Below are 15225 nucleotides of genomic sequence, written 5' to 3'. Positions count from 1 at the left end.
ATTGTGGTCTATTTTATTGCATAATATTTAACAGCAGGCCTTTGTAATCAACCCCATCTGAGGTTGCAGAAAGATCATGATAAACAAGGAGAGATTTTTATCTTGTCATGAAAGTCTTACTTGGTGACTATGTTTAGAGCTGTTTGATTCTGTGGTAGACAGGAAGTCTCTACAAAGGGCAGTCTAAACTGCCCAGTGCATCATTGACAACAGTCTTGCTGCCATCCAGGACAAATATACAGAAAGGTCTTGGAAAATGTCTAGCAATATCACACCCACCTTGCACATGAACTGCTTATTCCACTCCCATCAGGGAGGAGGCTCTGGAGTATCCATTCCAGGACCACCAGACTCAAAACGATACTTTCACCAAGCAAAAACCTCTACCCACTAACCCAGCCCTCCATACCCCCCACCACCACTGCTTTATCATTTCCTGTCAGTCACCTTATGTAGAGACTCTCCTGTGCCTAGCATCACTTTATGGACATAAAATCAAACTAAGTATATAAGCTATACTATGTATTTGTATTTATTGTTTTTTATTATTGTGTTCTTTATCCTGTTGTGGTTTTTTTCTGGTGCTGCTTCAGATCCTGAGTGACAATTATTTTGTTATGCTTTACACTTGTGTACTAGAAATGACATTAAACAAACTTGGTGGTGAGGCATAAATCTATCTGGAGGGATTTAAAGAAAAAGTAATTTTAACATAGACATGAATTTGGAAAGCTGAAATAATAATGGAGAGAAAAAAAAAGCTGAGTGCAGCATCTGCAGAGTTTCTTGTGGAGATGGAGCACTTGTTTTCGAAGTGGATGGGCAAGCACTAGTTTTTTGAGGAAAGACATTCGACAGCAGATTTGAAAGACTTGGGACAGCAGCCAAGAAGCTGGAACCATTAACTGTTAACATATGGTGAGGGACCATTATGCATGAGGCAAGAGAAAATATGGGAAAGTACAAAAGATTCCAAAATCAAGTAGTTTAATAAAATGATGTGGCTAAAATGTCTATGTTAGTAAGATAGAAATGATAATTCAGCAACACACACAAAACGCTGGAGGAACTCAGCAGGCCTGACAGCATCTGTGGAAAAGAGTAAACAGTTAACATTTCGAGCCGAGATCCTTCTTCAGAACTGGAAAAGAAGCGGAGAAGTCAGGGTCAGAAGGCGGAGGGAGGGAGGCCTGAAACATTGACTGTTCACTCTTTCCCATAGATGCTGCCTGGCATGTTGAGTTCCTCCAGCATTCTGTGTGTGTTGCTTTGAATTTCCAGCATCTGCAGATTTTTTTTCGTGTTTGTGATAATTCAGCATATACGTAAAGGTGATTGTTCATTTTGATAATATTATTGAGCTGCAGCATTAAACTGACAAGGAGGAAGGGGCCCAAGAGTAGAACTTCAGTGGGTTAGTGTGCAGGTAATGGTGTCGAAGATACCCTTTTAGATAATATAAATGAAGCAAGTGAGTGGATCGCTATGCAATAGAACAGAAATACTGATAATATCTAAAAGCTTAGAGTACCTCTGGAGAACGAAAGTGCATCAGTTTGAAATGTCTGACCACAAGAATCAACAAAAGGATTACAACGACTGCTGAGAGATCATTGGGGTTTATCTTCCACACATCTGAGATACATATCAGGAGTGCTACATACGCAGGACCCTCAGTATTGTCAATGATCCCTTCCATCTGTCCTGTAATATTTTTGACCATTAGGCAGGAGGTACCTTAGCATTAGGACAAGGTCTATTAGGATGGGAAACAGCTTCCTCCCGCAGGTCGTAGGACTACTGAATTCTCTGCCACCTCCCAGGTCTCATCACTTATGAAGCACCAGTGATGTTATACTGTTTACTTTTTAACTTGTGTCATAAATGCAGCTTATGCTAAATGTCAATCTTCTGGAATAATTTTATACTTTTATACTTTATTGTCGCCAAACAATTGATATTAGAATGTACAATCATCACAGCGATATTTGATTCCACACTTCCTGCTCCCTGGATTACAAATCAATAGTAAATATTAAAAATTTAAATTATAAATCATAAATAGAAAATAGAAAAATGGAAAGTAAGGTAGTGCAAAAAAACTGAGAGGCAGGTCCGGATATTTGGAGGGTATGACCCAGATCTGGGTCAGGATCCGTTCAGCAGTCTTATCACAGTTGGAAAGAAGCTGTTCTCAAATCTGGCCGTACGAGTCTTCAAGCTCCTGAACCTTCTCCCGGAGGGAAGAGGGACGAAAAGTGTGTTGGCTGGATGGGTCGTGTCCTTGATTATCCTGGCAGCACTGCTCTGACAGCGTGCGGTGTAAAGTGAGTCCACGGACGGAAGATTGGTTTGTGTGATGTGCTGCACCGTGTTTGCGATCTTCTGCAGCTTCTTCCGGTCTTGGACAGCACAACTTCCATACCTGGTTGTGATGCACCCTTGAAGAATGCTTTCTACGGTGCATCTATAAAAATTAGTGAGGGTTTTGGGGGACAGGCCAAATTTCTTTAGTTTTCTCAGGAAGTAAAGGCGCTGGTGGGCCTTCTTGGCAGTGGACTCTGCTTAGCTGGACCAAGGCAGGTCATTTGTGATATTGACCCCAAGAAACTTAAAGCTTTTGACCTGTTCCACTTGTGCACCACTGATGTAAATTGGTTCATGCGGTCTGCTACTCCTTCTGAAGTCAACAACCAATTCCTTCGTCTTGCTGACATTGAGGGATAGGTTATTGTCTTCGCACCATGTCACCAGGTTCTTAATTTCCTCTCTGTACTCAAACTCATCATTACCCGAGATATGGCGTACAATTGTTGTGTCATCAGCAAACATATATTGAGTTTGATGGAAACTTGGCTACACAATCATTGGTGTACAGTGAGTACAGTAGGGGGCTGAGTACACAGCCTTGTGGGGCACCAGTGCTCAGAGTGATTGTAGAGGAGAGGAGAGCTTTATTGCTTGTTAATTAATTTGTGGTAATACTACTTTGTGTTGTCTGTGAGTTATATGTACTGTGTTGCGTGCCTTGGTCCAGAGGAACATTGTTTTGTTTGGCTGTATACATGTATACAGTTGAATGACAATAAACTTGAACTTGTACGTGAACTTGAAAATCTTTATCAGAATTGAAATCAAATTCTTGTCTTTTGCATACTGCACAGACGCTGCCTGATTGTGGCATTTTCTGTTTTCAGATTTTCCACATTTCCCCCTTCCTACCAAATTCAAATCAATGAATGAAAGAGACATTGAAGAAAGATTGTACGCTTTGACACATGAGGGATTATTTGTGATTTTGATAGAAGTTTCAGTAATATGCTGAAATTGAACCCTGGAAAGAGAGGCTGTTTTCGTAGTTTTGAGTCACTACGTCTGATTCATCATGACCTTAAAGGTTGCAATATGACCACCGTGCAACAAGGGATCTAAACTGCCGGTCTGAATCAAAACTAATCTATTGTGTTGCTTGTTATAACTGGACCTGATTACATAAGATACACATTGCAGCAACATATCTTTGTGCCAAACCAGTTGGTTGTGGTTTTTATGCTGTATTCAATCTGTTGTCTTTCTTCAACTAAATCTATCAACATAAATATTATTTTCTCCTCCATTTCCTTCTGAAGCTTTTCCTGCATTTTACCCACATTATTTACTTTTATTATTCACTGTGGTGGCATTTTTCACGTTTCCTTGTTAACTGTAACAGTTTTAAAACAGGAGGAATGTGGACTGTGTACAGACAGAAGAGTTAATTTAATTCTGCATCATGTTTGGCGTGGCATGGAGTGAAGAACCTGTTTCTGTGCTGTTCTATTTTTGTTCTGTGTTAAAATTTGCATTGTATCGTCCACATATTAAGAGTGCAGATATAGGTTGAGAATTTTCTTTTAGCATTGTTGGACACCTGTGCAGAGTATTTGGGAAATTGCATAACTGGAGTTTTGAAAATGTATGTATGCACAATGACAATTCAATCAGTTAATTCAGAGGTCATATTGAAAGCTCTTGGAATTATCATTTCCAGACATAGTCCCGCTCCACTGTATTCAGTCATTTTCGACTGTACATGGAAAGTATTTCGTGTATTATCCTTGCCATTTATTCTTTAGGGTGATCTCACTTGACAAATTTAGGTCCATAGAGGCTTTGGAACAAATTCAAATGATACTTGTATGGAATTGTGAGAACTGAGTGTTATCTCCCAGCTTCTGTGAGTTGATAATTGGATGCAGAGCTTGGCAACTCGATTAAGCCTGAAGTGCCTGGCTTTGTGTCAGGGTCAAGTAGTAAAAACATTGTAAAGTCTTGGCTGAGATTTGGAATAGGATAACTTGGTTGTATTTTAATTTTATGCTTAAGTTAACTTCTAAATGTGGCTATTTTAATCATAGCACAACTTTAAAATGACTTTTTCAATTTTAGTGACTGAAGTTTTATTTAATTTGCAGATTAACTGGAGACTTCGGATATCTTACCGATGGACCAGGGAACTACAAATATAAAACAAAGTGTACATGGCTTATTGAAGGACAGTGAGTATTTCCATCTTTTCCGTTCATTGTAGTAAGTCAAGTTTTGTTAGGGAGTTTCCCCCCTCATATTGGAGCCAGTATCATGAGTTCAGAGGAGTTATGTTTATGCATCTGCAGTTACGCTAGCTATTAAGGAAGTGTTTGAGAAGCTCGAATAACTGTTTGCCTTCCTGGTGGTCAGCTGCTCTTCAAAGGAAAGGAAGCTTTGGATTTAGATTGGAACCTACATTAGGAAGTGATATAGGCTATCAACAGCAGCAATATTTAGTGCAATAGTCATCACCTGACAACGGATGATTGCTCACTGCCTCCCTTAAGTTCTTCATTTTGTGATGTGTCAGAAGCTTTACTGGGGGAACCACAGAGTGAGAAACCAGACCAGGAAAGTCCCTGAATTGTTGCCTGTTCGAAGGAAACAAAAAGCAGCGTGACATTGGCAGCTAAGTTACCCAATAGCAGCAAATTAGAGCAATGTTCTACAGGTCATGGCATGTTTGGTTAAGGATTGAGGCCAAGATTCAGGCCATCGAACTGAAGTAGTGTAAGAAATAAAGCCGTGTGTTTCGTAGTTTCTCTCACCCTCCAGACTCCGTTGTTATTTCCACCCTTCCCTTCTCCATCTGTCACTTCCCAGTTCTTGAACCTTTCCTTCCCCGCAGCCAAATTGAAAGGTCTCAATATGAAACGTTGATTGTCCATTTCCCCTTGCAGTTACTGACTGACTTAGTGAGTTGTTCTGTATTATTTAATGCATTGATTGCAAGGGTTAGGACATCATGTTACAGTTGTATAAATTGTTGGATAGACCATACTTGGAGCATTGTCTGCACTTCTGTCACTGACTATAGAATTAATTGGACTGAAGCTGCTGTTTTGACTGTGAATGTATAGTATATGTCCTACATTTTTTAAGTGTAAAAATAATGACCAGACTTGTACACAATATCATACATGATCTAATCAAGGTTTATGACATGATTTCTTTACTTCTCAGTTCCACCCCTTTAAAAATAAACGCTAGTACTTGAGTCCCGATGAAGGGTCTAGGCTTGAAACATCAACTGTTCATTCCCATCCAGAGATGCTCCCTGACCAGCTGAGCTTCTCCTGCACATTGTCTGTATTGCCCTAGATTTCCGGCATCTCTCGTGATTAATACTTGGTTTGTTTCGTTCAAGTACACTCTCAGACCTTTGATAGTTTATTTGTTCTCTGAAATAATTCTTTATCTTTGTCCCAGCTAGATTTACATCCTGCAATGTTCCTTTTCCTCCAAACCAAGATGAATCTCCTTCCATTTATCTGTGTTCAACTAATTGCTATTCTTTCCATTCTGCAAGTTTATTAATGTCCCCCTACAGCATGTTAAGCCACTTTTGTAAATTGATCTTCTTTTCCTTTCCCACTTATTTTGCTTAATCCATAATCACTGTTTAAGAATGAGAGCTGACCTAATTGAAACCTATTGAATGGTGAAAGGCCTTAATAGAGTGGATGTGGAGAGGATGTTTCCTATGGCAGGAGAGTCTAGGACCAGAGGCCACAGCCTCTGAACAGAGGGGTGTTCTTTTAGAACAGAGAAGAGGAGGATTTTCTTTAGCCAGAGAGTGGTGAATCTGTGGAATTCTTTGCCACAGGCAGCTATGGAGGCCAAGTCTTTACATATATTTAAGGCGGAGGTTGATAGATTTTTGATTGGTCAGGGCATGAAGGGATGTAGGGAGAAGGCAGGAGATTGGGACTGAGGGAAATGGATCAGCCATGATGAACTGGTGGAGTAGAATCGATGGGCCAAATGGCCTAATTCTGCTTCTATAGCTTATGGTCTAAGTTCAGAAATTTTGCTTGCAGTCTAAATAATATAAATTTGGACACTACTAGACCTCAAATGGTATTAGCCATTTCATTTGTTTTGAATAGCTACCATAATAGCTTGGGTTATAGCCAGTTAGCTATCCATCCTGCTATGTACCGACTATATTCTTTGATAACTTGGTTATTATTGTCCAAGTAGTGAGGTACAATGATAAACTTGCATATTATTCATATAGATCAATCCATTACAACAGAATATTATGGTAGTACAAAGTAAAGCAAAAGCAGAATGCAGAATAAAGTGTTACTGTTACAGAGAAAGTGCACTGTAGGTAGACAATAAGGTATGAGGTAAACTCAGTCTATCTTGCCATACTACAGAAGTTTTAAAATAGCGGGATAGAAGCGGTCTTCAGCCTGATGGTACATTGTTTCAGGCTTTTGTGTCTTCTGCCCCATGGGAGGTAGAAGAAGAGAGAATAACTGTGGTTGGTGGGATTCTTAATTATGCTGGCTGCTTTACCAGGTCTGACCTCATTCGGTAATTTTTTGAGGTACATCATTGAATTCTTGATGAATTATATCTGTTGCATGGCCATTTTTCTCTCTGTTACTTTTCAGAAAATTGAATAAGGTCAGTCAAGCTTAATTTTGTTTTCTGATCCACACTTACTATTCATTATTATTTTTATTTGGTCTTTTCTATCCTTAGTGCGATCCCATTATTTTTCTGCGAATAGCTATTCAGCTGATTCATCTGTAATTCCCTGAACATGTGCCTCTTGTCTTGTTTAACATGTTTATAATCCATGAGTCCTCTGAAACAGCAAGTTTCTAACGAAGTATTGAAAGAATGTCGTGATGTTTCTGCCATTTTTCCCTATATTCTCTTTGAAATCTCTGGGTGCTATGTGTATGGAGAGGGAAGTTTATCCTCCTTTTGAATTTTATCAGTATACACACTCAGAAGCCACTTTATTAGGTACCTCTGCACTTAATAAAGTGGCCACTGACTGTATGTGGTTTACTGCTGCTGTAGCCCATCCACTTCAAGGTTCGTCATGTTGTGCATTCAGAGATACTCTTCTGCATGCCACTGCTGTAACGCATGGTTATTTGAGTTACTGTCACCTTCCCCAGCTTTGAACCAGTCTGGCTATTCTCTGACCTCGCTCACTAACAAGGTATTTTTGTCCACAGAACTGTCACTTATTTGATGTATTTTTGTTTTGCACGTCAGTTTCTATAAACTTGAAAGACTGTTGTGCATGAAAATCCCAGGAGATCAGCAGTTTCTGAGATACTCAAACCACCCCATCTGGCACTAACAGTCATTCCACAGTCAAAGTCATATAGATCACATTTTTTCCCCCATTCTGATGTCTGGTCTGAACAAAGGGTGAACCTTTTCACCATGTCCGCATGCTTTTCTGCATTGAGTGGTTGCCACATGATTGACTGATTAGATACTTGCCTTAATAGACAGGTGTACCTGATAAAGTGGCTACTGAATGATTAATTCATTCCATGTGTCTTCTTTAAGTACATTTAATTAACTACTCATCTCATTATTCAGTGTAATACCTTCCTGTTCTCCTCTCTGGTGATTTCTGAAGTGATGATTTTTAAATGGGTATGCCTCAATTTACAAATTTTACTTGGTATAATGAAAGAAATTCCAATCTCAGTGCATGATTTTTTTATACTACTTCCCGCATCATTTTGTCTCTGTTAAGGTGATTGAAATTGCAGTGCTTTATTGTTTGTAGTAGGATGGATTCATCATATTTATTCTTCATCCTTTACAATGTCTTCTAAATGTCTGAACAGTTCTGAGGATTGCACGTCCTCTAAGAGCCTGCTATCAGCATTAATAGTAAGCTAGATGTGATTAAATAAGTGAAAATAGTTAGTATTTTACATCAGTCATTTGTTAAAATTTGTTGCATCGATAGTACGAACAATCTTTAACAAAGTTACCCCTGAAGTGCATTCATATGTTATTATATAAAAAAAGATTAAAGAATGTGTGTGAAAGATCTGAATGAAAGGCATGTGTTTGTGACAATCCAAGAAAAATAGCGTTGTTATGGGAAGACTTGAAAAAGCAGATGGAAAGCCCAGTCATGGCTGGTTTGAACATTTTAAGAAATGCATAGGCAGAAAGTGCAGATAATATGTTGGCAGAAAATTTTCCAAAGAAATTGAAACACATCTTTGAAGATGATGATCACTTCCCTAAATTGTATTGAATATGGACAAGTTGGTGCTCTTTGGGAGAGGTTGCCCTCATGCTTACTCATCTCAAGGAATGAGAAAACTGCTCCAGGTTTTAGGGTAGCCAAAGTTCACTTGCCTACTCATTGGAGACAATTCTGAGGGCAAATTTATATTTAAGTCTTTCTTAACTTACTGCTCTGACAAGGATTTACTAAGAAAAACTTTACAAGACAACAGAAAAGGCTGATGGATGGAATGATTGTGTTGGTCTGGTAGAGGGTTGGTTTAGATGCAATAGGCCTTATGGCCTCTCTGATTTAACTTTCTAATGATTCTATGATTTCTCTTGTCACTTTCTTTAAGTCCCATTCAACAGAGCAACCACCATCCCCCCCATAAAAAAAAGAAATTGACAGAAACAAACATAGTAAGAACCTTTCCTAACATTGAAGCAATGTCCATTGAGTTCAGATTTAACTATCATGTGGACACCAAGGATAACTTTCCTTCAAAGCTGTAATATGGACATACAAAGCCATCATGACCACTTGCATAATCTATCATGTTTGGACCTTGTACCTGGTTGTCCATATACACTGCACTTCTCTCTGTAACCTATATTCAGTGTTATGTTATTGTTTTTCCTGGTACTTCCATAGTGCACTGTTTAAATGAAATGATCTGTATGGATAGTATGCAGGACAGGTTTTTCACCTGTGACAATAATAAACAAATTTACCATTGAAAATTCAGATTAGAAACAAGATTTGATGTAATCCTCTGTCTTTCATAGCTGATCAGATTGCAGCTTCAGCTAAGCGAAGCTCACTATTCCCAGAAATCTTTTACCCTATTGCTCATCAGAACCTGCTACAAAGAAAATTCTGCTTTAAACAAAAAAAAAATCACAGCTCTCTTGAGGGGAGAAAATTGACCTTGTCTTTATTTTTCCATGAGTGAGCTGTTTTTTTTAAATAAAATAGGTCTTTTCACATTCATCTGTCAGATTGTTATATGTTTTAGAACATTGGACATAGAACAGTACAGCGTTGTACAGTTCCTTCAGCCTCCTATGTTGTGCTGACCTTTTAACCAAGAGCAATGTACCCTTCCCTCCCTCGTAGCCCTTCATTTTTTTCACTCATGTGCCTATCAAAGAGTCTCTTAAATATCCAATCTCTAAGAATTTGCTTCAATAGTTTGCCCAGCACTGATGTAAAACTCACTGTCTATAATCCAAGGGATCATCCCTACGACCTGTCTTGAATATAGGAGTAACATTTGCTATCCTCCAATCTTCTGGTACAACTCCTGTTTAATTGAAATATCTTGCTAAGGGTACATAATGTAAACTTTTGGTATCTGAATTTAAGAATTACTGCGATGCTTTCTTGATGTATTTTGAAGTATTTAGGTTTTCTTGACAAATTCTTAAGCTCTCGAATATAACCAATGATTTTACTGTGGATCTAATGGGAAAAGCTGTTTGATTTGTGAATTTTCAGTTAATGTTTTTTAGAAACAGCATTTTATGAATTGAGAAATACCTGTCTTTCTACTCTCTGTCGCTCTAGTGCTTTCATTAATGGCTTTAATCCTATCACAGAGCATGATTTTAATTTATGTGTCTTAGATTTATATTTGTTTTGTTTGATATCCCTTGGCAATTCAGTTTCATGTGTTCTCTAATTTTTTAAAAACTTCTTTCCTAGTCCCTTCGTTTCTCACTTATGCATTCCAACTGTGATTCTATGGATCTTCTTAGCTTCTTGCTTAAAGCAGATTTTCATGATAGACAGCTAGTCAGTACCCCTTCCCCCACACTGCACCAGAGTTGTCCCACTAGAAATAGCTGGCATCATGTTGCAGTGACTCCTTAGGAGACTGTATCCCCCGTTGAGGTCTTCAGCTATGTTTGGGAGATCCAAGATTTCCATCCAGCGACAACAAAGGAATGGCAGTAAAGTCCTTGTGGCAAGTGGACAGTCAGAGATTTTTTTTCCCAAGGTAGAAACGGCTAATGCAAGGGGACATAATTTTAAGGTGATTGGAAAGAATAGGTCAGATGTCAGAGAATGATGGTGGTGGAATGTACTGCCAAGGATGGTGGTAGAGGCAAATGCATTAGAGACATTTAAAAGACTCTTAGATAGGCACATGGATGAGAGAAAAAGTGGGCTATGTAGGAGGGAAGGGTTAAACTGATCTTTCGGGCTGGTTATAAGAGTTGCTGCAGGGTCTGTTCTGTGCTGTAATGGTCTATGTTCTAAGGGAGGGGGACACATTTTATACCCCACAAGTTTTGAGCTTCATGCTAGTTGTACTAATTTGTGTTTTTTTGCCAATTTGTACATGCATGGACAAAATGTTTTTTAAATTTTGGAAATGTGGATGTTCCATGCCATTCTGATGTTTATTACCTGTAACTAATTGCAATTGAACTGAGAAGTCATTGGGTTGGGAGGATCATAATTGTGGGCATGCTATTTTGGTGCCAGTGACACTAGCAGGCTGCTCCCAGCACATTTCAGACTGTGTTGGTCATTGACACAAATGACGTATTCCACTATACCTTTTGGTGTTTTGATGTGCCTGTGACAAATTATGGTAATCTTTAAGAGTCGACCATGTCTGTGGCGTGGAGTTGCATGTTGGCTAGACCATGTAATTATGGTAGATTTCCCTCTCGGAAGGATATTAATGAACCAGTTGGGATTTCATTGTATTACAGACATTTCGTTATTATTAATGAAAACAATTTGACTTTCAGCTTTATTTCATTAGTTGAAATTCTCCAGCTGTTTTATTGCGATTTGAACTTGGATTAATGGTCTAGAGCTCTGGCCTTTGTTCACATAACTTAACCACATCCTTGAAAGTGTAAAAAGTGTGGTGAAGAAAGTGTTTGGCTTACTTGCCTTCATCACTCAGGGCATTCAGACTTTCTTGTGTTTGTGATTGAGTGCAGGATTTCATATTACAACTGTTCAAGTTGCTGGGGAGACAACACTTACAGTATTGTGTACCCACTTCTGGTAGCCCAGCTTACAGGAATGATGTCGTTAAGCTGGAAAGCCAGAAAAAAAGATTCATGAGGATGTTACTAAGACTGGAAGTTATAAGGAGAGGCTGGATGGGCTGGTACTTTTCTCCCGAAATAGTATAGAGATAACCTACAAGAGGACTACAACCTTGTCGTCCTTCTACATCTGAGTGTGACGGTGTTCCTGAGTCTCCACCCGGGACTTGCATGACTGAGAGTAGTGAAAACTAAGATGAAGCTACTGACATGATGAGGTAAGCCCTGAACACTGCCAGAGTTGGAAGACCTTCATTGCTGCCTTAAATGCCAGCAGCATAATGGCCAGTAAGTAAGTATAGGGATGTATAAAGTTCTGAGGAACATGGGTAAAGTGGGTGGTTGCAGTTGTTCTCTCTTGTTAGGGAAGTCTAAAACCTTAGGGCATAGATTGATAAGGGATTTGAGGGTCATTTCAGTGGTGGTTAGTATATGGAACAAGCTGCTAGAAAAAGTTGGAGAAGCATGTGTAGTTACAATGTTTAAAAGACATTTGGACAGGTACATGGATTTAAAAAAAGCCCAGAGGGATATGGGCCGAATGGGACTAACTTTGTTAGACATCTTGGTTGGCATGGATGAGCTGGACCAAAGAGCCTGTTTCCTCACATCACCACTGCTCTTCTGGATCCTCTATATTCCTTAGAGCCTAGCCTCTGGTATTCCTTCAGCCATCTGTTCTTCCTTCTACCATCGATTTTAGCATTAACACTGGCAACTTCCTTCTTTTCCAGGTTCCCCTCCAGGTACCTTGATATACCTCTTATCCTGGCATTATCAAGGCCACATATCCTTTGAGATTCTCATTATTTGCTGCAGAATATGCCATCTCCCCTTCAAAATCTTGATCGTACAGTATCTTAAGTATTTATCGTTTGAAGTGTGTATTGATTTTCATGGTGCTATTGAAATTGCTACAGTGTGAAAGTTTTGGACGGTTTTTAAAATCTTGTTTGTAAATTAAGATTGTTCTGACTTGAATTTGTTTTTCTACCTAGGCCAAACACTATATTGAGACTTCGCTTCATTCACTTTGCTACAGAGTGCAGCTGGGACCATTTGTATGTCTATGATGGGGACTCTGTTTATGCACCACTGTTAGCTGTGTTCAGGTAAGAAGAGTGTTCCAGCTTGTTCAAGTGGATTTTGATTGTTTTGGGTGTGGAATTTGCAGTGATTGCAAATCATAACTGGACTGAAGCTACTGCAGTTATGTAGCACAATTATAACTTTTTATGGGCATCAAAAGCAATTGATTGTCAGAATAGGAAGAAGATGTATAGAATCAAACCTTGAAGTAAAATTGGAGTTCAAAGATACAGTGCCTATAAGAAGTATTCAACTCAATCCCCCCTCCCCCCGAAAGTTTCATGTTTTATTGTTTTACAACATTGAATCACAGTGGATTTAATTTGTCTTTTTTGACATTGATTAGCAGAAAAAGTGTCAACATGAAAATGGATCTCTACAAAGTGACCTAGATTAATTACAAATATAAAACATAAAATAATTGATTACACAAGTATTCACCCCCTTCAAATCAGTATTTAGTAGATGCACCTTTGGCATCAATTACAGCCTTGAGTCTGCGTGAATAAATTTCCATCAGCTTTCCACATCTGGACACTACAGTTTTCCCCCATTCTTTTTTACAAAACTGCTCAAGCTCTGTCAGATTCCATGGGAATCATGAGTGACTAGCCCTTTTCAAGTCCAGCCACAAATTCTCAATTGGATTGAGGTCTGGACTCTGACTTGGCCACTCCAGGACCTTAACTTTGTTGTTTTAAACCATTCTTGTGTAGCTTTGACTTTATGCTTGAGGTCATTGTCTTGCTGGAAAAGAAGCCTTCTCCCATGTCGCAGTTCTCTTGCAGACTGCATTGGGTTTTCCTCCAGGATTTCCCTGTATTTTACTGCATTCATTTTACCTGCTACCTTCACAAGCCTTCCAAGGCCTGCTGCAGTGAAGCATCCCCACAGCATGAAGCAGCCACCACCATGCTTCACGATAGAGATAGTGTGTTTTTGATGATGTGCGGAGTTTGGCTTGTGCCAAACATAACATCTAGCTTAATGGCCAGAAAACTCAGTCTGGTTTCATCAGACCATAGAACCTTCTTCCAGCAGAGTTTTCCATGTGCCTTCTGGCAAACTCTAACCAAGATTCGTATGAGTTTTTTTCAACAGTGGCTTTCTTTTTGCCACTCTCCCATAAATCTGCAACTGGTGAAGCACCCGGGCACCAGTTGTTGTGTTTGCAGTCTCTCATCTCAGCCAGCGAAGTTTGTAACTCCTTCAGAGTTGTCATAGGTCTCTTGGTGACCTCCCTCACTAGTCCCTTTCTTGCATGGTCACTCAGTTTTTGAGGATGGCTTGCTCTAGGCTAATTTACACTTGTGCCATATTCTTTTCATTTCTTAATGATCGACTTAACTGTACTCCAAGGAATATTCAGTAACTTGGAAATTTTCTTGGATCCCTCTCCTGATTGTGCTTTTCAATAACCTTTTTACAGAGTTGCTTGGAGAGTACTTTTGTTTTCATGATATAGTTTTTGCCAGGATGCTGACTCACCAGCAGTTGGACCTTACCGCTACTGATGTATTTTTACTACAGTCAATTGAAACACTTTGACTGCGCGCAGATCTCCATTTAACCAATTATGTGACTTCTAAAACTAGTTGGCTACACCAGTGATGATTTGGTATGTCATATTAAAGGAGGGTGAATACTTATACTTATGCAGTCATTTATTTTGCTTTTTATATTTGTAATTATTTTAGATCACTTTATTAAGATCTGTTTACACTTTGACACGGAAGTGTCCTTTTCTGTTAATCAGTGTCAAAGAAGCCAAATTAAATCCACTGTGATTCAATGTTGTAAAACATGACAACTTCTAAGGGCGAGTGAATACTTTTTATAGGCACTGTAGTAATTTAAGCTTATGATTAAGGAACCCTCCTGATGAAGGGTCTTGGCCTGAAATATTATTCCTTTCTATAGATGCTGTCTGACCTACTGAGTTTATCCAACACTTTATAGATTTCCAGCATCTGGTTACTATGGATTACCTGTATCAGCAGAATCTCATGCATTTATTTAATTATTCCTCTCTGAGCCTTGTAGTGCATTGGGTGGCATCCTTTGCTGTTTGATAAGCATTTGTCTGTTTTCCCAAGAGGCTGATTTGCTCGCTCAGTGCTCAACTCTGCACGATAGAAAACCTGCGAGGAACTGGTTAGATTCACCTTGAAGTTCAGTGCAATAAGCAGTAAATATGGGGCAGGTGAACTAAATTAGAATAACAACATTTGAATTTTAAAGAAACAGTAGGTATTTGTTAAATTCAATATCATTAGAATCTTTGTCTACCTTTCACATTTTTGGAGTGATTGGAAAGACCAAAATGCACTGTGAGAAGGTAATAAGGATTTGGTTCATGATGAAGGTACCTTCGCAGTATTGGTTGGTGGAATGTTCATCCCTTTTCATCTAACTGTGATGAAGGAACGTTGCATTTTTAAGTCTGGATGGCGTGTGTGACGTGGAGGAGAACCTGTAGGTGAT

At 39.0% G+C, this 15225-nt stretch overlaps 1 protein-coding gene across 3 annotated transcripts in view; it reads left to right on the top strand.

Moving 5' to 3' along the window:
• Positions 1–15225, top strand: part of atrn (attractin) — a 415178-nt gene that overhangs the window by 56669 nt on the left and 343284 nt on the right. For all 3 annotated transcript variants that reach the window (XM_063047121.1, XM_063047122.1, XM_063047124.1), the window contains exons 2-3: positions 4455–4538; positions 12651–12764. In XM_063047121.1, the coding sequence (XP_062903191.1) occupies positions 4455–4538; positions 12651–12764 (198 nt within the window). The remainder of the gene's footprint in view (positions 1–4454; positions 4539–12650; positions 12765–15225) is intronic.

This window comes from Mobula hypostoma, chromosome 4 (assembly GCF_963921235.1).
Source record: "Mobula hypostoma chromosome 4, sMobHyp1.1, whole genome shotgun sequence".
Taxonomy (NCBI): Eukaryota; Metazoa; Chordata; class Chondrichthyes; order Myliobatiformes; family Myliobatidae; genus Mobula; species Mobula hypostoma.
This window is presented reverse-complemented; position numbering and strand designations above follow the sequence as displayed.